At 31.3% G+C, this 24136-nt stretch overlaps 2 protein-coding genes across 2 annotated transcripts; one reads left to right on the top strand and one right to left on the bottom strand.

Annotated features, from left to right (window-relative positions):
• Window positions 1-11045: 11045 nt before the first annotated feature.
• LOC122579871 (WRKY transcription factor 72A-like) lies at window positions 11046-14592 on the top strand. The gene is made up of 4 exons (XM_043752132.1): window positions 11046-11153; window positions 12457-13053; window positions 13175-13288; window positions 13403-14592. Exons 1-4 carry the CDS (start codon window positions 11073-11075, stop codon window positions 14324-14326), a joined length of 1716 nt encoding a protein of 571 aa, XP_043608067.1. The 5' UTR covers window positions 11046-11072; the 3' UTR covers window positions 14327-14592.
• Window positions 14593-17842: 3250 nt separating this feature from the next.
• Window positions 17843-18751, bottom strand: LOC122580246 (transcription factor PRE3). Its single transcript, XM_043752524.1, has 2 exons — window positions 18549-18751; window positions 17843-18208 (listed from the first exon to the last, which is right to left on the bottom strand). The coding sequence occupies exons 1-2, from the start codon at window positions 18678-18680 to the stop codon at window positions 18059-18061; spliced, it is 282 nt and encodes a 93-aa protein (XP_043608459.1). The 5' UTR covers window positions 18681-18751; the 3' UTR covers window positions 17843-18058.
• Between the last annotated feature and the right edge of the window lie 5385 nt (window positions 18752-24136).

Genomic DNA, 24136 nt, shown 5'->3' with positions numbered 1-24136 from the left:
CTTTGCGTCGGGGTTTAGGGTGAAAGGGTCGAGGAGCGGCGCAAAAGCCGGGTTTAAAATGTTAGTCAGTATGTACCACTAAAATGTTTGCCAACATATTAAATACATAATGTTAGGTTGGAGGCAAAGAATTCAGTATGTTAGAACAGTTTGTTGAGACTTGGAGATGTTGATCATGTTGCTATTGGAGATTTGGAGATGATCTATGTGTGTTTCTGATTTAATTTTTATGTGTGGATGATCGGATTAATATTGTTTTGTACAGTATGCGTTTCAATAAGGTTTGAACACCAAATTCTCGCCCTGACAAAGTGACAGTTCTAAAAGCACTTTCTTGGTACGCACTTTATAAGTTGTACATATGGATAATGCATAACTTATCTCATCGATCTTTGAATATCTAGTTACACAAGAAATACTATACTGATTCCATTCTATATGTGTGTGCTGATCTAGGTAGGTTAGCCACATAGTATTTGTAAACCATTGAAAATATATATATCATAAAGCATACAAGTTACAACATATTGATCTTTTAAGACGTTTATTAACTGTAGGTGGTAGTAGGCGTTGGTTATCACCTGAAGATTTGTAAGAGGTAATGTATTTTTATCTGAATAAATAAATATGAGGTCCAATTTGAAGATGATGTGATAAAGATTAAAAAAAAGTGGTCATAGTAAGACAATACTTTTAATAAGTAGTCGAGTGATGAATTAAGTATACACTTAAAACTAAACCTACACTTAAAAGAAACTACATTCATCTAGTCATTTGGCCATGGAAATCCAAGAACGAATGCCTCTTTTAGAACAAGAACCCGCGTTTACTCTTCGCCAAGAGCCCAGGAATTGAATGAGATAAAAGGGACGAGCTTCTTGTGGGTATTAAAAAATCCTCCAAATTGAACTTAGAATGGCTCAAATGGTGCAGTTTCAATTTCTCAATGCTAAAAATCTTACTCTCTAGAATGTTAAAAAAAACTCTACATTCACTCAATGAGTACAAGTGTAAAACTAAACAGTGCTCTTAAATATAAAGGGGCGGTTAGTTCTGAACAAATTCGCAGGTTTTTATCAGATAGTTTTTGGAGCATATATAGTTCCTAACACACACCGACCGACGATGGTGGCTAAAGGTCTACATTTATAGTATTGTAAGAGATGAAGGTCGTACTGTCGTAGTGATGCTTCGCATTTCATTTCATTTTATAAAGAAAACAAGATGACGTACTGCACTTTATTTAAGTGGAAAACAAGAACTCTTGAATCATATTATGATATATTGGTAACGTTAAAACATAAAATGAAAAACCAACTGGTTGTATCAGTGATTGGAGCCCTTAAATCTGGAGACAGAGATCAGAGGTTCAATCATCATGCCTAACAAGGCAGAAAGTCTTTTTCTACCTTTGATAGAACTTAAAAGGCTGAACAATCTCTTTACCTTTGGTAGGACAAAAAAACACTTGGAAAACGTCATTAGAAATTAATTAATTTTGTTAAAACTTAAAATGATACGATATAAAAGATCTATATAATAGAATGTATGTGTTGGAACTTGGTGTTAGCCATTGAAAAGTGTCTACTAAACAGTAACCTACACATATCTTCTTGTTTATGGTTATTTTAAGCAGATTCTAATAACTAAAACTCTGACTGTTATTTTCGAAAAGTCAAAACTCTTTGATAAAAAAGAATAAAAGTTAAATAAAAAAGAAGAGATAACCCTTTATAAAAATTTTTTTTAAAAAAAAAGAAGATTTTTTAAACATTTTGACTGAAATTTTTTTCCTTTGTTATTTATCATGTTAGTTTATCGAGCATATGCCATATAACGTGGGTTTTATTCAACTCGTGAAGTCAAAGGCGACTTTTCTAATATTGTGGCCGGTGTGGGTTGTAGTTTACAAATGGCTTACTTCAGTTTGACATGGACTTCTTCATGTCCATGAAAATGAATGTTTGGTTCTCAGATATTGGGCCCAATATCCGTTTTTCAGGCCTTCTAAAATCTTTTTATTTCTTGAAATTAAATATGTACTTTAGTTTTATAAAAAAACACTAAAATGTGCAATTCAATTTGAATTGTTAGAATATATAAGGTTTTTCTTTTAAGACATCTGTAAAGATATAATGTGAGGAGAAAGTGAAGCAATCCTGATGAGTATTTCATCTGCTAATACAAAATTTATATAAAATTGCTAAGTGTAGATCTACCTCGCAATGATTAATCCACACTTTTCAAATTGCTAGAGTCTTCGCTGCGGTGATTACTTCACATCTTTTAAAAAAAAAAATGGTTACAGAAAGAATTGGTAAAGATTCTTGTGAAAAATATCATTATTACTCAATGATAAATTTCGGTCAATTGACATTCAATATTACGTACCTTAAAGAATTGACTAAGACACCACACCACCTATTATCATAGAAAATGAGTGTATTAAACGAAAATCTAATCTGGCTGATCGATATATCGTGTTTGTTGTGAATTCATATTTTGCAAAGTTGATTAGATAAAGATCGTATACCGTAATAGAAACAAACACTTTAATTCGTTGACATTTTTGTAAGTTGAAGTTAGAAAGTCAAAATGATGTACATATAGACATAGTAGTACGTACTACGTACGTTAGTTTTAGGCAGCATGTTTGATTCATGCTTTAGTCTCTTTATTCAATTTACTACCTTTTTTTTGAATATTTAATTTGGTCAGTAGACAAGAGGACCTTCATTATAGCTATTGAAAAGCTGGACTTAGATCATATACTTGACTTTTAGACATTATTAAGAATGAAACCTATGACTTATTTCCTAATTTGAAAATGTGGCCTACATAATACTACTACTTCTATACAGGATCTTACTTTACGAGCTTCACATCAACTTTGCAAAAATGTTATTGGTTAAAAAATAATCCTATAAATAAATATTCATCTATTATATGATCACTAAAAGATCAAAGATATGATACATGGCTATATATATCGCGCAAAAGTTCCATGATATTTAATTTGGCTTTAGCATAATAGCATTTGATAAACGTTAAGCAAGTATATATATTCCGATTCGATGTTAGTTATCCTTATTTTTATCTTTAATCATATATAACAGAAGAGTCCCTTTGTTTTAAATCTCAAATTACAACTTTGAACAACGTAAATTACCCATGTTTTTTATTCATTAATTTAAACATCTCTACCTAATATAATTATAATACCCTTAAATCTCAACCACTAATAATTTTCTCTCTCCTTCATAAACCATTTTATTCTTCTAATTCATTCAAAATCTTTTATCTCAAAAACTGTATATCGATAAATTATAAAAATTATATGGGTGTTCTTAAACTTTTATGCTATTTCATTAGAGATATCATTCGATATATAATTTCGACGAATTTTTAAATCCGAGGGCGGAACCCATACGGCTTAGGCATTTGGCTACAACACTCTATATATGACTATCACTCCCACCATGTCACCACTGCAACGCGCGAGTACTTTCTTTCGTAAGCAGAAACGTAGCTAGTAGGAGCTTAGATGGTGATCGGTCCCCTCCAACCAAAACGAATACATCAAATCTAAGCTAGGGCTAAATTAATGATACCAATTAATCAATTCACCTCTTTTAAGATGGCAATCAATTAAGTTCGATTTTCTAAAGAAAGAAAGAAATATAAGGAGGCGACTAGGGCTAAATTAATGATACCGATTAATCAATTCACCTCTTTTAAGGTGGCAACCAGTTAAGTTCGATTTTCTAAAGAAAGAAAGAAAAATAAGGAAGCGATTGAGTCTGAATACATATTTACCCCGCATATATTAAATGTTGAATTTGACTTGTTAAATCTTCTGCTTTCAACTGTAAAAATATTTGTTTGTATTATATAACAGTTTATATAAAATATATAAACGAATTGAGTTTTAAATATATTTTCGCTGATATAACTTTTGTTAATTACTATATATCATAAATAAAGATATTTATGGTCAAAAGTGAAAGGAAAAAAACTTGTCAAAATTGAATATTTAATTTGAGACTGAATATATAGATATTAGATTAGAGTATGTGTCAAAACTCAAAACATTGGACTAAAGCTAGATTGACAAGAAGAAATGCTAAGTTGGATATCTGGATTTCTTAACCAATAAGTCCCTATTTTTTTAATTATTCAATGGGAATGCAGGGGGTGAAGGGTGTTGCCAATGCTGGTCTATATGAATTTTATATTGCAGGTTCTTCATCTTGATGACCTGCCATAATTTGTACTTTAATTGGCAACCCTGTTTTCTTTGTGGCGTGGCTATATTTTATTTATCTGTTAATTCTGTATATTTAAGATATGTAAATCTTTTATGTTTTGTCCACAGTTATATAAGTGCCGATTATAATATAACAAATCGTCAAATCACACAACTCGACACAAGATATGTGATCCAAATACGGTATCTTAAAAAATTTCAGAAGAAGCAAAATTAAAAAAATCCATAAAAAAAATAAAATAAAAATGGGTAAAATATTAAAAACCTATAAAAAATTTTATGAAAATTTTAAAAAATACATGAAAAAATCTAAATTTAGAGGGGGACATTTGACCCTCTTTTTTTCCCATGTGGGTACGCCCCTGATGTGATTGACTTATTATTTTTTTTAGTTATATCTTTAAATATCACTTATAATATATTGTAGTATAACATATTCACATTTATATGTGTTAATAATTTGCAAAGGGAACGTTTATAAACAAGCCTACAAATTCAGCATAAACACTAACTATATGTGAGTATGCTCTTATGCACATGTATATTCTTCTTGACGGAAAAAAAAGTCAAAGTATCATACTCGTATCAATGTATAATTCTCGTATGATAGGTGTTTTGATAATCATTCTTTATTATCTAAACACCCAACATACAAGAAGTATACATTGATATATATGATACCGTGAGTATGTTATTTTTGACTTTTCTAGTCAAAGTGAGTATACGGACATATAAGAGCATACTCTTTAATCGTCATATAATAGGTGTTTAATTATGTTGAATTGGGATGTTCCTATAACACGAGCTATACAAAATCACAACATCTAATCCATGGAAGGACTCGATCAATCGTTTGAAGGTGGCCATGCATGTGAACCACACGAATTTTTTTCAGATACCTTATAACTTAATTTCCATAATAATTTATCTAAAATATACATGTTCCAATATAAAAGTGCGTATGTTAGTTTTTGGATCCTTCACCGAACGTCCGAACTAAACATTAAAAAGTGTAAATGAACAAAAATCTTTAATTCTTTATATATCTATGTATAGATAGCTAGATTTGATTTATAATAATTGATGGCTGCATGCATGCACGTATATCATGTATGAATGAGGGATTCAATATGAGGGCGCAGACAAGAGTTGTCGTGGGACATGAGAGATTTATAATGAAGACTATCAAATTTTGAGTTCGAAGAAGAGTCAAAACATATATCCATTTGTCACCAACCCACACCAAACAACACACCAAGTGGATCTATTATCTAAACTATTATTTATTAATAATTTTCAAATTAACATCTCGTATAACCGAAATGAGATGAACTAGGTACTCTATTCGATTATCCGTCACTATAAGTAACTCACATCTTATTTTTGAAATTCTTATAAAATATGATATTTTAAAATTTATCCGCTAAAATGTATATAAAGTTTTTACATCTAAAACGTAATAACATTATAACATATTAACATCTTGAAAATTTTTACATCAAATTTGTTTTTACACTTACGAGTATATTAATATATATATATATATATATATATAGGGGGAAGAGAATATGAGGTTGTTAGGCACCCAAGTTGGGTGAAAAACCCCTCACATACCTTTTTTTAAAAGGTAAAAATTATGGGGGACCATGTATTTATTTAAATTATTAAAATATTAGTATGTGAAGGGTTTTTCACCCAAGTTGGGTGCATAACAGCCTCATACTCACTTTTCCCATATATATATATATACTATGATTTTAGGTAAAATAAAACAAGTATTAAAATAAAACAAATAAAACAATAAGTTTTTCTTCATGATAATCACCATGCATTATGAAAATCATCGTACATCAATTGCTTCGTGAATCTTCGTATATCAATTTAACCATGAAAATAATCATACATCAATCTACGTGTCATGATCTTGTCTTATTTGTTTTACTTTAATACTTGTTTTACAATATCCAAATCTATATATTATATAGGGGATGGTAATATAGAGTTGTCGGGTATCTAAGCTTTAAGTGTGAAACATTTACATACTAAATTTTTAATCCATAAAATTCATGGGGGCCAAATATTTATTCATTAAATAAAAAATATTAAAAAATTAGTATGTGAGCTGTTATATATGGAAAAAGTGAAGGTAGTGTTGGTATGCACCCAAGTTGGGTGGAATCACTCTCATAAACTATTTTTTTAATATTTAATATATAATGAAATTGCCCTCCATGTTTTTTATGGATTAAAAAAATCAACATGTGAGAGGGATTTCACCCAACTTGGGTGCATAACAACACAACCTTCACTTCTAAAACTTATATAAGGGTTGGGTATTGTAAAATAAGTATTAAAGTAAAACAAATAAAACAAGATCTTGGGACTTAGATCATGGTTAAATTGATGCACAATGATTCACGAAGCAATTGATGCACGATGATTTTCATTATGCACAGTGGTCTTCGATGAAGATAAACCTATTGCTTTACTTTAGTACTTGTTTTATTTTACCTAAAACACACACACACACACACACACACACACATATATATATATATATTACACTCCGGTGAGAACACTCTTAAAATAAAAACGGTGATAACACCTTAAAAACATCATTTTGATGCATTAAAAGTCCATAAAACTAACATAGTGCATAACTAATTATCTTTATTTAAGTGTTTAACAACATATTCATCCGTCAAAATCGAAATAATCATCTTTTTTATTTTGTGCATCCATCTTGGATGCATAATCATCAAAATGATGCATCCAACAAAAAACGTGATTTTTTCGATTTTGATGAATCAATGTGTTGTTAAACACTTAAATAATGATAATTAGTTATGCACTATGTCAGTTTTATAGACTTTTAATGCATCAAAATGATGTTTTTAAAGGGTTCTCACCGTTTTTATTTTAAAACTGTTCTTATTTTAAAACTATTCTTATTTGATTATTATATATATATTGACGAGAAGTGTGTCGATCGAGAGCTTGAATAATAGTATGTTACAGATTTATCTTCAATATTAATTCTTGAAATGTGAACAACTGAACAAGTGTAAATTTATTTGATGAGATATGTAATACATTTAATTTGAGTTTTGAATTTGATAACAGTGAATCTTGAAAAACTATATATCACCCTTCTCACATGCTATCTAACACCTTCGATTTCTTAACTAAAACTTAAAACATATGACTTTGGAGACCTAAAAGTTGACTTTTCAAGTTCAACGCTTTGTCCTATTTCTCCTTATTTTTTGTATCCTTATTTAAATGTTGATACTTGATATTATTATTTTATCATTTATGGTTAATACTATAATAAGTTAAAGTATATGGGTCCTCATGACTCATGAAAGGACAACTTTGTCAATTTTTTAGTATTAAATTGGGGCATCATTGTATAATGGTATTCCATGAAAAGATTTCTATTTAGTTGAAATATGCAGTTCATTTTTAAAGCTTTAATTATGTACTTAATATACATAGTCGATGTAACTTCATATACTCACTAGGTTAATAAGTTGATGACATATCTAGCTTATAAGTCTAAAATAAAAAATTTACTATTAAAAATTCTCTATTTACTAGAAAATCTCAGATTATCAACAAGTTTTCGACAGCCAAAATATCCTTCCCAGACTAACGACAATTTTTTGACGAATTTCAAACGTAAAAATCTCTTAAATAATTCTCTCAAAGAAAACTTATGACAGATTAGGTACGGATTGGCTGCAACAGGATATCCGCCGGCAATCCGTACCCGAAGCTAAAAATTTTCAGACAAATTTACGACGGATCCATTTAATAAAAATAAAAAAGTATTGTAATTAATATTGTAAAAGCTTTGAATACATACAACTAATTAAATATATATGTCTTCAAATAATTTATCAACCCTCATATCCACATTTGTCAATTAATTAGTCAAAATTTTAAAATTCTTTCGTTAAAAGTTATAAATCTATTATTTCAACTAACTGGAGTTTTAAGTATTCAAAACATTTGCCTTCGTTCCATTTTTATCTATCTTTTTGCAAATGTATTGTGCAAATTAGTACAATTTTTTAAAAAATATTATTGAAACTCGAATTTAGTGGTACTTTTTGGAACCAACTATGTAACTAAATGGCAAACCTTTGAGTTTTTTTTTTCTGAATATTTGTAATGGTTCATAGTTAATATCTTGTTGTCAATGGTGAGGTTTCCCTAATGTCGTATACAAACTGAATTTTCGAAAAAAAGAAGATAGAAATGCATGTATCTTTGACCTATATTTTTGTATAGTGTCACTAAAATAGGATTTTTTTTATTATTTTTTTTTTTTATGATTTCAAGTTTTCAAGGTTACTAAATCATTTTCACCATGTCAATTTTACCTTTATTCTTTTGACAGCCCCCTGTGTACCTCATCCCTGGCTTCCTTTACTTTCTATTAACTTATGGTTGGATTGTTAGACTTTTAAATGTTTGGAACATCATTGAAGCTTTCTAATCTCTCAAGGCCTCGGCACAAATTTTCTAACTATATATAAAAAGTTCTTTAAGATCGTGAAAATTGTTATTATGAATATTCACAAAACATGGAACTATATATGAGGAACTAAAGTATAGAATATTTCCTTTTTGTTTTGCTGTTTTGACTTAAAAAGTATAATGGATTTTTTTATTTATTTAATAAAAGCATGTTTAAAATGTAATTCAAACCTAAGAACAAGTAAATATTTGATGGGGTTTCTTCTTCTTCTTCTTATTATTATTATTATTATTATCTTTTATTTTATTTTATAGAGAAACCTAGCTTGGCTCAAATGTAACAAATTGAGAAAGTTAGAATACCAACCATGTGTTGATTTAGAAACCGACAATTGTATCATTTGTTAAAGAGGAGGATAGAAAATCTATGAATATTACTCCGTATTTGACAAATGCCTCACTTTTTGACCGAAGAAACTAAAAGTGTATTTCTATTGGACCAAATCAAAAAATAAAGGTATGAAATTAGAGGCCCCAATTGACATTTGGGCCCGGCCTGTGCAACTACACTTGCTCTTCACCTGGCCTGTGTAACCTCGTTTTCCCCTCTACTACTGGAGTATGTAACTACTGGAGTATGTATTAGAAATTAAACAAGATGTTTCTTCACTTAACTTATCTTTTTATTGAAAAGTTACAACAAAATCGTATTGTTAATTACAGTAATTTTTAATTAACTTATGAACACTGAAGTAATGAAAGTCGTTTGTTTTTTGTTCATTATTATTATATTATATATATATTTTTATATATTGAACTTGCAAGAAATTAGTGCAAGGACGTTCCTGCACTAATTTACAATTTACAAATACGTTTTTCTGTTAGCTAGATCTGCATTTGAAGTTTGAATACGGATCATGGCATCTCATACCCTTCGACTCTTCGTTGAAGATTATTAATACAAAGTCTTTTTAATTTCTTTTCTAAACAAAAATTGTCAACGCTCTTGATCCAAGGAAAAAAAAGGTCTACTCCTATTAAAAAAAGAAACTGGATATAGATGCATTTATGATTAATTACTTGTTAGCAAATTATTATTAACGTTTAATAACTAATCGTAATATATGTAGGTAAACATCTTAGTCAGTAAAAAGTTTGCAATAAAGATATATTGAACTCTAGTCATTAATTAGGAAGCTAGCAAGATTTCCGATCATTGGCCTCCATGCTAATATATCGGGCTAAACTAGCTAACCGAATTGCAGCGTATATCTTAGAAGAAAGTAACAAATGAAAATTAAAAGGGGTGGAATTATTAAAGGATTAGAGTAGTTAAGTCAAAAACAAAGACAAAAGTAATAATGAAAAACCTGGCGGTTTGACTTGGGAGCCTTTACGTGGGTATGAAGCGGGAACCCTAATTTGCACAACCGATCGAAGAAGGATATCAAAATGATTGTGACGTAAGTCTGACCGCGCCGATCATTGAAATTATTTTTATTTTATTGTTGTATATATGTTTGACTTTTGTGTGTAGGAAACTTCAACTATGTGAAATTTAGCTGTTAATTGGCTATCTAATATTTAATTATAACTTTAATAACATTAAATGAATAAAGAAACAGATTGGCAGTCAGCAAATAGGCCCGTTTCTTGCGGGTCTAACCTCCATAATCTAAAAGACCTAAACGTTGAAGTTGAATTCTTCAAGTTCTTCATTCACAACTTATCTACTCTCTTTTTATTTCTTTAATCATTATTCTTTCTTCGCCTAGCTTGTCAATACTTTATTACATGTGACAATAATTTTACCCAACTTCTGTGTTTAACAACACTATCTTCACTTTCTCCTTAATTAGCTTATAGATTAATAATTATTACTTGCTAGTATATGAAAGAAAAACTTAATTAGTTAATTGTTAAAAAATTAAAAGCATTATATAAATTTATATAATATTAGAACTTAATTAATAAGTATGACAAGTTTTCATAATGAAACGAGAAATCATTTTTTTTAAAAGCATATATATAATTAACTTATATATATATTTTACAAGTTTATTCGTTTGAAGAAATATATAGAATAGATAAATATATATACTAGCTAGTAGTAGTAAAATAATCCATAGAGGATGGCATGCAATTGGAGCATTGACATTTTTTTTTCCATATTTGATAATATTGAACAAAAGAAAACGTATGTACAACAAGTCAAACATTGCTGGCCCCTCTTATTATAAGAACAGATCTAAGTTGCTATATTTCCTCATATTTATTCATTCAAAACCAGCAGTATAGACTTATTTTGAAGACGATAGCCATGGAAGTCGATCTGAAAACAGCGACACATATCAAGCACGAAGATAAGGCAGATTACGATCGTCACGACTGCAAACAAGAGGTTGGTTTTCTCAAGGTTTATCAAGTTCATCTTTTACATGTCTGATTATAGTTTTTTTTTTGCTGTAATAATGAAATGAAGGATGTGCATGAAGTTTAGTTTTGTTTCTATATTTCATGGTTTTCTTCTAGATTTTTTTTTTGCTATGCTCTATGGAATTACGCATATACGTCTATATATATGTGTATATATATTAATTGGAGATGTTGTACTTAAGGTACTTGAAGCTTAATTTGTTTTGTTCTTTTTGATCGTTTTTTAAGCTAGCTTCTAGCAGATAGCATTAATTGCTATTTCTATAAACATGCAGAGATGTTCTGCTACTATACATACAAAAAATATTATTTTTATTTCTTTCTGTAACAAATATACCATCAAATAATTTCTTATTTCTGGGAGCTGAACAGCCTGAACTATTATATTATGTTATGTATATGCAACGAATTATTATGGGGTCATCAGGGAGAATTCAGCATGAAACACACATATTTATATAGAACTAATTAATATTCTTATTTATGTAAAATCATCTTTTAATTTTAATTTTACTTTTTCTTTTCTTTCTATTATGATTATGATAATGAAACAAATAAGTACTAGTTATTAATATCATTTTGGATCGATCCGATGCACTATTTTTCTAAACCACAAAAATATATTTATTGTACAAGTATATTTATTAACTAACATCATTTTGGACCACCGAATAATCTTATCTTAAACTTTGGTTTATTCCAAGCTAGAGTCAATATTTTATGAGCTCATGATACGTGAAATTTAAATCAAGACATTTTTAATATCTTTATAAGATATGGTTAATTAAACTTTAAACATAAGAAGTACTTATGTAAACACTTAAACAAACTTATGTATTAAATTCAAAATATAAGATAAGATATTAGTTAATTGCAATATGAACATGTACGTACACACCTAGCTATTTGAAAATCTTAGTTCTAGGTATATGCGTATCTCAGTTGATGTTTAAACTAATATATTTATATTTTTTAAATATATATTATAGACCATGGTAATAGGATAATACGAAGAATTGAAAGCTCAAAAAAGAAAAATAATTCGAAATTAGCTAGGTAGTCTATCTACATAATAAAAACCTATGTTTTTTTTTTGTTAAACGCCCAAAATTAAACGAGCAATATATTACAGATGTTATTCGATCATCAACTGTATGTACGTAGTGTGACGTGAACAAAAGATAGATAGGTAGCCATGCAATATAATTCCGTACATATCTAGTAAGTAGCTTAATTAAATTTGATATGGATGAATATATATTATACAGGACGAGAAGCAGTTCGAGTTAACGCAAGCTGAAATGGGTAAGGTGAGGGAAGAAAACCAAAGACTAAAGGTGCACCTAGACCAGATCATGAAAGAGTACCAAGCCCTTCAAAACAAATTCCAAGACATTCTTCATCAACAAGAAACTACTTCAACCACCACCACCGCCGCCGCGATTATTATTAATCATCACAACGAAAAGCCGCAAATCAACAATGATGAATCCGAGCTTGTGTCCCTCAGTCTTGGAAGGACTTCATCGACTGAACTAGTACTCAAGAAAGATAAGAGATCCACGACATTGTCTCCAACCAAAAGTAGTAGTGGAGATGATCATCAAGGGTTAGGCCTTGGACTAGAGTGTGGGAAATTTGAACTATCATCATCCACTAAACAAGCCGAAACATCGGCTAATCCTAGCCCTGATAACAGCTTGGAAGAGGATCAAGCTAAAGATCATGAAGCCGGCGAGACTTGGACACCGCAAAAACCTCCAACTCCAAAGAGAAATGCTGCTGATGATGATCAAGAGGTTTTGCAACAAAATCCTGCTAAGAAAACTAGAGTTTCCGTTAGGGTTCGTTGTGATACCCCTACGGTACGTACCTAATGATCATTCATTCAACTGTTTATATAAATATTATTAATTTAGTGTACATTTTCATATACTCAGCTCGTAGTAAGTTAGATTATACTAACTTTAGATTTTTGATTCACAGATGAACGACGGGTGTCAATGGAGAAAATATGGACAAAAAATCGCTAAAGGAAATCCTTGCCCGCGAGCATACTATCGTTGCACCGTTTCTCCAACTTGCCCAGTGAGGAAACAGGTATTTATACATAATCTATATATCTCGAGACATCTAGATTAACTAAGGAGTAATTTTATTTATAGATTGTACATATATATTTAACACGTTAATTTGTAATGACAAAATGTGTAGGTACAAAGATGTCCTCAAGATATGTCGATTTTGATCACCACATATGAAGGAACACATAACCACCCGCTCGCGGTGGCAGCCACCGCTATGGCATCCACCACGTCGGCGGCAGCTAGTATGCTAACTTCAGGCTCCTCAACCTCCGCGTCAAACTCAAACCCCAACAACACTACTTCTCATCAAGGGCTAAACTTTTACCTCAATGAGCACTCAAAATTGAAGCCGATTTACTTGCCACATTCTTCGATATCGCCTTCTCCTTCGTGCCCAACCGTCACGCTTGATCTTACGTCCAACACACTTTCAACGTCGTCGCCTTACAGCTACCGACAGCCAATGACTACCCCCTTTCCCCCAAGATTCTCAAGCACAAATCTGAATTTTAGTTCTTTAGAGTCTAATGCATTGCCTATTTCTTGGAGTAATGGGACCCTCAACTATGGGAAAAATCAAATGGGGTCCCTAAACTTTGGATCATCATCAACACAACCTCAAGAAAACATCTTCCAATCCTACATGCAAATGCAAAATAAGAACATGATGGCAGCTCCAAGTAGTAATAATAACCAACATTCTTTACAGCCAGATACCATTGAAGCCGCGACAAGAGCAATCACTTCCGACCCTAATTTTCACACGGTTTTACAAGCGGCATTGACATCGATTATGGGTGGTGGTTCTTTAGGAGGACATCAAGCCGGCCTAGGCGAGAAATCTAGCCAAAATGTGAAACTAGGAGATACATCATTTCCTGTATTTTCGAGTTTTCCATCAACTTCAAACACGAATAAATGTTCATCGAATTTCTTTAATAAAACAACGGCAACGATGAATTCTCAAGCTTCGGGTTCAACTTCATTGCCGCATTCCAGTTCAAGGAGTAAATCTAGCTCGCCGGATACTAGCAGAGACCATGTCGTTTGATGAAGTATATGTTTAGAGTTGCTGCAATTGGATTTTTCTATTATTTTTGTTATTTTTTTTTTAAGTTTTGACTTTTGTTAGTTGGTTTATAGTAGTCAGAGATCACAACATTGAATTGTAATTAATTATATAGTTTTGAATCGTAACCCATTTATTAAACGTATATTTGCAAGCTAGGGGTGATGTATGATGAAGGAAATTGCGCAAGTTAAGATGGTGATCGATTGTAGTGTAAATAAATAAATAAAATATTGCTTCATTTGTCATATTAGGCTGATAGGCTCTTTCTTTTTTACTTTTTTTTTTTTTTTTCTTTTTACATGCAATTTCAAAATAAGATTTAACTTATACATACAGATATATAATAATATAGGCTAATATTGGACAAAGCATAATTGTATCTGGAAAGTAATTAAGATCACATTTCTTATTGATATTAGATCAATTGAAATATTATCATATTATAGTTTACTGATACAAACCTATAATTAATATTAATATGTTCATAATCTTTTGAACAATATTTTGTGAAGTACGTTGTAACCCAATCTTTCATAAGTCTAATATTTAAACACTACAACAAGGAAACACATGTACATGTTACACAATTTTGTTTACGCTTACAAAAATAAAAAATAACGACTGGCTATGTTTGAGTTATACGTATAAATAATTGTCATACGTACTACACTAGAAAAATTATAATGATCGACCAATGAATCAATGATTTAAAAATGTTTGAGAAAATAATCCGCTAAACTAAAACATGGTCAGCGGTGACGGGCTCACGGCTCACTTCATTATTAAGATGGGCTTTTGGTTTTTTGGGCCCTAGCTAGACAGAAGAACGCACATTATTTACGGGCTAAACTAATCTGCAACACCGGCCTGTAGCCCTCTCAGTCTCTCACTTTAAAAATTACGAGTAAAAAAAAAAAAAGTTGAGTTGCTCATTCTTTTTAGTGAAAAAAAAAAAAATCTAATAGAATTTTCTTAAAATAAAATAAAATTGTTCATGTAGCAATACGTTCTGAAATTGTCACTAAAAACTAGGACAAAAGTATTATTAAAAATCTTAAAAAGTATCAATGGTATCGCAAAATATTTTATTTACACAATTACATAGTAGTATAAACTATTGGAACTCACTGAAATATATGTTAATATTTTATGTACTTTTTGTCAAAGGTTGATATAAATATAAGCAGTGGCAGTACTACATGAGGCAAAAGGGGCAAATGCCCCCTCAAAATTTAGATTTTGTTATGTATGTTTAAATTTTTTTTCGATTTTTAATTTTTTTTTTTATAGATTTTTAACATTTTGACCCTTTCTATATATATTTTTGACATATTTTTTTATTTTTGTCCCATATGAAATTTTTTCCTAGTACCACCTTTGTATATAAGCTGCTTGTTTTGGAACTCTCGATTGGTAATTGATCGATGATGAAAAATATACGTGGGTGTTGATTGAGAAAACAATTAACTACGTACGAAGTTGGTATGGAAATTAAATTAGATGGAACGAACATATATAATCGAACAAAAAGCAATATATTGACTTGGAAAATTGTCAACCTTCAAAAGGTTACCACTCGTTTTAATCATGGTTATCGGGGTACGTATTAATGATAAATCAATTTAATTGGTGTGCCTAATGATGTGTCTAGCTAATTGTAAGATAATGACATATGGAAAAATCAGAGGCAAGATTATGAAAGAGAATTAGTGAAATCCACATGTTAAATTCTTAAGGTTTTAAGCATATCTTTAGGCACACCAATTAAGTTGATTAATCATGTTCCTAAATGATTACATTCTACTAGAGGTCCTCTGTGTAATGGAGATCAAGGTCGTCGGCACTGGCGGTACCACATGGGGGGCAAAGGGGGCAAATGTCCCCCTTAAAATTTAGATTTTGTCATGTATTTTTTATATTTTTCATCGATTTATAAAAATTTTCTATAGATTTTTAAAATTTTGACCCCTTGTATATTTATTTTTCACGAATATTTTTATTTTGCCCCTTTTGAAAAAAAATTCTGGTACCGCCTCTGGTCATCGGTCTCTGGGCTAGATAATTGAAATTATAGATCATACTAAAAATGCTTTCAATCATTTATTCCTTTACTTAATTGCTAGCTAGTACAGATTGACTTCTAGATCAATTAAGCATCTTTTTAATAAGTTAAATGAGACAAATATTATGAATCGAGCTTTTCCAATTAGATTAACCATTTTCGATTTTAAAAAAATTGAGATTTCCTACTTTGCATGCCGTTATGTAAATATATATCTTGATATCATTTCGCAATTACTAATAATATGTCTTAACTATAGTAGACCTTTGAACAGGCATTACTTTAGTCATATATTTGTTAGCTTAAGATCGATGCCAAATTGCATTTACGTTCATTTTAATGCCCCCAAGTCATTTGTTTTAAAGGTCATGTTGCAATTACACTCATTTGGGCAATCTATGAAACCTTAGTGTGGCATCTTAATAATTGGTAACGACTTCCAGTTTAATAATATATTTGCATGATATTTGCGGATCCATTGTCGCCTTGGATGTGTTGAGGAAGCTTTATAATGTCATCGAAATAATTTCGTATTCAATCTCAACAAAATTAGAAGGGAAGTAGTATATATGAATGATAAAACACTACCAAGGTGACTTAATGGTCATACACTCACACATGATGTTCTTACAAAATAGTACGGAGTATATTTTTGCATACTCAACTTCAATTCAAGTAAACGTACATATTGTGATAAAATCATGTCTATACTCTTAGGAGCAATTTTGTTCATATCAGGATGTGAACCCGGGATTTTAATAAGCCTTAAGTCCGTTCAAGTACCAAATCCATTGATGGTTGGCCGTTGTAGTGTTGTACTTTCCTACAAAAATGTCATGCGCTTGAACCTCATAGGTTAAGATTTTGGAATAGATCGACTAGCTAGGAACTGAAATGGTTCGGAAGCATTCATGAGAATACTCTGAATTTGGCATATACATCGTAGAGGGATTCATATTCATTTTTATATATACTCGTATAATAATGAGTATGTATATGTTTGTTAAGTTATGCATGCGCATGTTGAACTAATCATCGATCATGAGTACAAGTTTGCTAACTAGAAAGACGACCTTCGACTAATTTACTAAAGGGTGGCCCTTTAATTTTAATGTGTACGAGCAACATATATGACAGATTTAATAATTAAATAATATTCATCGCTCAATTCATCCTAAACAATTAACGGACTTAAATTAATCTCGGAAAGATGGGATCCCAGACCATCACGTGAAATTATAAGATTCTTGCATTTTATATTTACTAACAAATTGTTTAAATGTCAGAGATCATTTTTCTATTAAAGATCGAATCTAATATTTTAATTAGGTTCGTTCAAGGAAGCAAAAAAGACTACGTACGTACGTCATAAACTTTTTCAAAACTTTAATTAGTTAATTAATATGAGCATCACATTAATTCATCGTCACTTTGAATTTATATCTTTTATTACATAACTTTTGATGCTAGCTCAACAAACTAAGCAAATTAAGTAAGCCTTTTTTATCCAAGTAAGGTCTACTAAAAACTCGTTTTTCTGATACAAGAAAGACCCCAAAACTTAAATACTACCATATTACATATGGGGAAAAAAAAGATGAAAAATTTGGTTACTTGTGTAGAACATGCATGATTATTATATGGTTTAATTATTGAGTAAGTAAACTCCTAATGATGGAAGCTTGAGTCGAATCAGTGTTCTCGAGCAACTCAGATAGTCGGTCGCTTAGATCGTCAACCTCTCTGTGCAAGTTCCTGATGTAGTTGCATGTCTCTTGTAGCACTTTCGATGCTGATACCTAGATTATTATATATTGCAAAGATATATATAATTAAACATGGTCATCTTCTGTATATATCGAATTATTAATTACAAGATATATATATATACTTGTAGCTTATAAGCTAGCTAGAATGCGCACTACATAAATACACGTCTAGCTAGTACTCGTATAAATATATTATTAAAACCAGTTTGCTACTCGTATATCTTTGTACGTGGACTCAGCTCGCGACATATAATAACATAGTTAGTAATAATAATATATACGAGTAATAATAATAACGATATATGCATTATTAAGGCGTTAAATGAAAGTATATAGTACGTATAGTATATAGATATATGCGTACGTATACCTTGTCAGAACGACGAGTACTTCTTATTTCAGGAAGAAGCTGTTGCAACTTGGAAACAAGATCATTAATTTGATCGTCACTAATTCTTGAAGCGGTTGACTGATGTCTTGATCTTGATCTTCTTGTCGACATTCTGTTATGCTTTTAAGTGAAAGTGATATATAGCTAGAAAAGTATATACTAGTTATTTAAAAGAAAATTGGGATAGGATTATAAAAGATGTGGAAGATAAATGGATGCATGGGAGAAAGGTGTGGGCTTTGCTTCTATTTAAATACCCCTCCCACACTCCCATAGTCCCACACTAGCTAGTCTCCACCTTCTTGCTTTCTAGATACGAGTATAATAATAACAATTAACATATAAAAATGAATCGTAACTAAAGTTGCGTTTGTTTCACCGAATTTGATGGAATTGGAATTGAATTCTATTCTTTAGTGCGTTTGCTTGTTCAAAGAAAGGGGAATCTCATTTCGTAGGAATGTAAACATTCCATCATTTGATGGAATCTCCATTTCTTAGGGGTGGGGAAAGAATTTCATTCTTTCCGTCACTTGAATTCTCAAAAAATCAAAAACATTTCGTTAAATTTCATTTTTTCAGATTCTAATTCCTTCGAAAGATTTCATTCCTTAAAAAAACATTATTTGAACTAAACGCGCCCTAAATGTTGATATCTTAACGGTAAAAGGAAGTCATTCCAATGAATTCTTAGATTTAGAAAGATCGAATTTGAATCCAGAAGGAGCAAAATTTACTCCTATTAATTGTATTTGTGTCTTCGATGAATTAATATATAGGAAGTTTTCCTCCTACTAGTTAAATATTGGGTGAAGAGACACTCTAGCATGAACTCGATTTAAATAACAAAATCTAAACTCCATTATGAAATTTGATCTGTACCTGAAAAAAAAAAAGAAAAAAAAACTAAATGTTCTAGTGGCATGGCAAGAAGTTTTTTTTTAATTTTTAATTATGGGAACGTTGTGTGAGTTTTTCCTATTAGATTTTTAGATAGATAAGGATTAAGGATATCTCATCGACGGATTTAAGTTGATGTTCTATTCAACGTCGGAAATGATAGTTGAAAATCAAATACATGTGAATATGTGACCATCCCCTATATATGGCTATATATGAAACTCAAAGCTACGACTTCTTATGAATAAACTCGCTCCCTTGCCAACATAGGTGGAAATTTAATGTTTATTATTTACATATTAAAATTTACGGGGAGGGATTCCCTCAAGTTGACCCTAACATGACTAGTCATGTTAGGATGATTTTGGCCCTTGATTTTCATTCAATGGTCAGGGATTCAACTCGAGGAAATCTTCACCCAAAATTTACATAGTTATTTACATGTTTAAATATTACTCCTAACAATGATAATAAACACATTTTTCATATATTGTTTGAAAAATTAAAACTGGCGCGCGGTTGGCGATGCCATTTACCGACTAACATTAATTGCTTTTCAACACATGTATTGATAAATACACACTTTACAAATATTTTGTACACAAATTTAAAAGTTTTGGAAAAACCAGCTAGCGTTTACATTGCGTGAATACACTTACAGTTTATTTGATTAAGCTCCTTTTGCTATGTTCATGGGATTATATATACGTAGATATAAACCATCATGTAAAAACGTTATTCAAGAACTCATGTTCTAGATTTTTACTCGTATTTGATTATGTCTCAATTGGCACTTAATTTTATCATCTATTATAAGCATGTTCAAGGGCGAAACTATTAAGGGGGCCCAGGGGGCGAGGACCCCTAGAATTTTTTTTATGATGTAGGGATATATTGTACGTTTTTGTGGAGAAAATTTTCAATATATTCGGTTTCGACCCCTCATTTACCCGAAAAATAGCGTTAGGGAAAAAAAATTTAAATCTCAACCCTTCGCTGTAAATTTTCAAACTTCGTCACTGAGCAGGTTGATTTACGTATGGCAAAGCTGGTTTTTTTATTCCTATGATGGAAAAAATTATATATTTGCATAACCATGAGCATATCCTATAAGTTTAGATAGTGAGCTGCTACTATGGCCTTTAAGTTGCCTTAGCTTCTTAGATCACGTACTACATTTTCTAACATTGAACCTTTTTACAAACTCAATTATATCCATATATCTATTTACATGTCCTTTTTTGCTCACATCTGAAATTATATTTGCAGGACGGAAACTAATTCCAATTAATTTTGTAACTTCTTCTTAAAAAGGTTTTAATACCTTCTCTTTTGTTGACATTTTTTAGTTGAATCCATATGTACATCTAATTTTTTTTTATCCCTTTATATAAAATTGTTTACATCAAGTTATACGATTGTTGTTATTGTATATTATATATAAAGGAATCATTGAAAAATAAGATATTATTCCGTGCAATGCACGAGTATCCCCCAATATTATAAATGATAGCGAGCATCAAGTTAATCAAATATTTGGATTATATATTATCTATATTTATAATTGATTATTTTGTTCCTCAACTATCAGTTTTATTTTTTCATTTCTATTTAAAAAATCTTTTAAATTTTAATAAAATAATTTACAACATGCATCCTCAAACTCATAATAACCGCATTGCCCCTTTTTTGAATCATATACTTTTAGATACGGGCATCAGATACTTTTAGATACGGGCATCAGGGCATGGTGTCAGCCGAAGTCAAGTGAGACTTAACTTGTTTATACAGCGAATTGGACGTGAGGGTTTGAAGTGTTAGGGATGGTTCGTTGGCGATTCCCCGTTGGTAGGAGTGTTCCTCCCTTGTACGCCGGTTAGATAAGTGTTGTTCTATATTTAGGGTTTTTCACCGAGATGGTACCTACCTCTAGCTTTAGGGTTTCCCCCCTTTTATAGTGATCTCCTTTGAGAAGGAGTTCTCTCACGCGTATTTTGTCTTCCTTATCTTTAACAACGATCTCCATTTTCTAAGGAAATGATATGGTGATATCTCTTTTGTGCTTATCTTCTTTCCCCAGGCTGTATAGAGTCTGGGTGTAGCCTGGATGAAGTCTATACATGGTACCCTGCGTGTAGTCAGCGTTTCTCTGGTTGCTGGAAGTCTAGGTGGGTACATCATCACAACTCCCACTCCAAACACACAGATTCAAGCTAATTAAACTTATAGATAGAAATAGTTTACAAGTTTTAATGGTATGTGTTCACTTAACTACTATTTTATTATACAATATTTAATATTTAATAATATGTGCATACTGCATACAACAAAGAAATATAACAACCATAACGAACAACTTAGAATTATTGTCTATAAATTAATGAGACTTATGCCCATATCCATTCACTTAAAAATCAACGTATGTATTTGTCAAACAAAAATAAATATATGTTCCATGATTAAATAGTTCATGAACATTGAAATCAATTCTTGCCATTTTTTCTATTTCTATCCTTTTAATTAATTGTAGCCTTGTACATTGTATATATCTATATAGTATAAAATAACTTGAAAATCTTTGGTGTTATAACTAGGCCAGACCGATCAAACTCATAATTTTGTTTGGTTGTTGTTATAATGCGTGAATAAACATTGAAGAAAGCCTTTGTAAAGCATTAATCGCTTGAGTTTGATCCATAAATACTTTTCTAGTTTGGTTCTACAATATTTTAGTAATATAATTTTCAAATCCTATATTATTTATTATATTTGATGTGTCATATATAGTTGATATCACCTCATATGACATGTCAATATATCATACTACCCATCTAACCGCTCTTGATGTATAGCATTAATGTCACATATGTTCTTTCGTTTTGCAATAATTCTATTGATGTTATCCTATCTAGAGCCTATATATATATATACTACTTAATATATAAGAACACTGTGGTGACATTTAATTATGAATCACATTAACGTGAAGTTAATTAGCTGATTTGATAAAGGTTTATCGTTTATGTATTTTTTTTTCCTGAGAAGCTCATATGTAAATGTAACTAGGAACGAGTAGATCGCACCGTATCTGCGTAATACGACGGTGGTCGTGACAGAGATGGTATGGTGGTGGGGGCGATTGTTGGTGGTGGAGGTGACGTAATAAATTTTAAAAGATAAAGAATTGAGATAGTTTATTATTAATGTTAAAAAGATAGTATATATGAAAATATTTTAAGTGATGTTAAATGAAAATATTACGTAAAGTATATTTTTAAACATACGTTTATGTATGTTTTTAAAGATGTATGTAAAATGGCGTATTGGCGTGTAAAGGTACATATGATTATAATTTGAATTATAATCGTAATGTATGTTAGACCGGCCAGTTAAAACGGGTTTGACAAAGACATGAAATTTTGACATTAATAAGTTACAGTAATCCACATGACACGTTGCCATTCTGAGGAACAACGCCCACTATCTCTCCCATCAGGTCGACGACACTCTCACCAAGTAGTAGTTTAGTTGGATATTAGGCCGTAGCCAACCCCGGCTTCAAACTCATCTTCCCTCCTTCTCCACTCTTCTTGCGTTGGCACCCCCCTCATCTTGCCTCTTCTTTCTTTCCCTCTTCCCCAGCGCCGGGTGAGGAAGAGGTAGTGAGGTCCCCGTGTTGTCCCATTTGTAAACAAAAAAAAAACATTTTTTTTATAAACAAACGTTTTCAAATCTTTTATTTGTGGTGTTTAAAATGTGTTGTTTAAATAAAATATGGTGTGGTCCCGTGTTTTTTTTTTCTTTTCCACCTTTTATTTAAACAACACATTACTTATTCTTTCAAACACACACACATTAATCTTTCAAAAAACACACACATCGTTTTCAAATCTTCAGTCATGGAGCACGTCCATTGAGCATCAACAAAATTAAATGTACGATGTACACTTGTGTGATTTTGCACAACATGATCGTTGATTATAACGGTCGTGCAATTAGTCCGCTGGATTTTGAGTTAATTCCACCCGAGAGGCCAGTTCTGAAACGACAAGACTTGATAACCCGAAAACACGCAAATTATTATTATTTTTTTTATAAATACCCCCACTGCGCCGCAGTGGGGTTGAGAACTCCCACTGCGCCGCAGTGGGAAACCTCGGACCCAAGACTGGAAGAACCCTACTGCGTCGCAGTGGGTTTGACACTCTCCCACTGCACCGCAGTGGGAGGAAAAGAGGTTCTGGCTGTGGGTTTCCACTGCGCCGCAGTGGACAAAACCTCCTCCACTGCGCCGCAGTGGCCCATAGTTCAGCAACATCAAATGTGTCCACTTTAAGATTAAACCAAAACCTTCAAACCTCAAACCAAATAATAGGCATATTACATTCCAGAATTGAAAGCAAGGGAGTTGACCTGTAAACAATCATGTTTGTCAAATTCTTTTGATCCACGATCGACTACACAACCATATGGGTCGATTACCCATTTTGACATTTTACAACCAAATAAACCATTTTTAACAACTCCAAAAGACATGAACGTGACCATTTACAAAACATACAAAAACATGACAATTAACAACCAAAATGTACCATGAGCCAAAGTCAAGATGGACAACTAGGTTTCTACCCAAAATATGCCATTCTTCCGAGAATAGCCAAAATACC

This window comes from Erigeron canadensis, chromosome 8, assembly GCF_010389155.1.
Source record: "Erigeron canadensis isolate Cc75 chromosome 8, C_canadensis_v1, whole genome shotgun sequence".
NCBI lineage: Eukaryota > Viridiplantae > Streptophyta > Magnoliopsida > Asterales > Asteraceae > Erigeron > Erigeron canadensis.
The sequence above is the reverse complement of the archived record's forward strand: the minus strand, read 5'-3'. Positions and strand labels throughout refer to the sequence as shown.

Bases quoted from the DNA above. Each gene is read 5' to 3' on its own strand.
- LOC122579871 (XM_043752132.1), top strand. From the start codon at position 11,073: ATGGAAGTCGATCTGAAAACAGCGACACATATCAAGCACGAAGATAAG. The intron at 11,154-12,456 runs GTTGGTTTTCTC...TATATTATACAG, and splicing joins GTCACGACTGCAAACAAGAG to GACGAGAAGCAGTTCGAGTT. The intron at 13,054-13,174 runs GTACGTACCTAA...TTTGATTCACAG, and splicing joins TTCGTTGTGATACCCCTACG to ATGAACGACGGGTGTCAATG.
- LOC122580246 (XM_043752524.1), bottom strand. From the start codon at position 18,680: ATGTCGACAAGAAGATCAAGATCAAGACATCAGTCAACCGCTTCAAGA. The intron at 18,209-18,548 runs GTATACGTACGC...ATAATAATCTAG, and splicing joins GTACTCGTCGTTCTGACAAG to GTATCAGCATCGAAAGTGCT.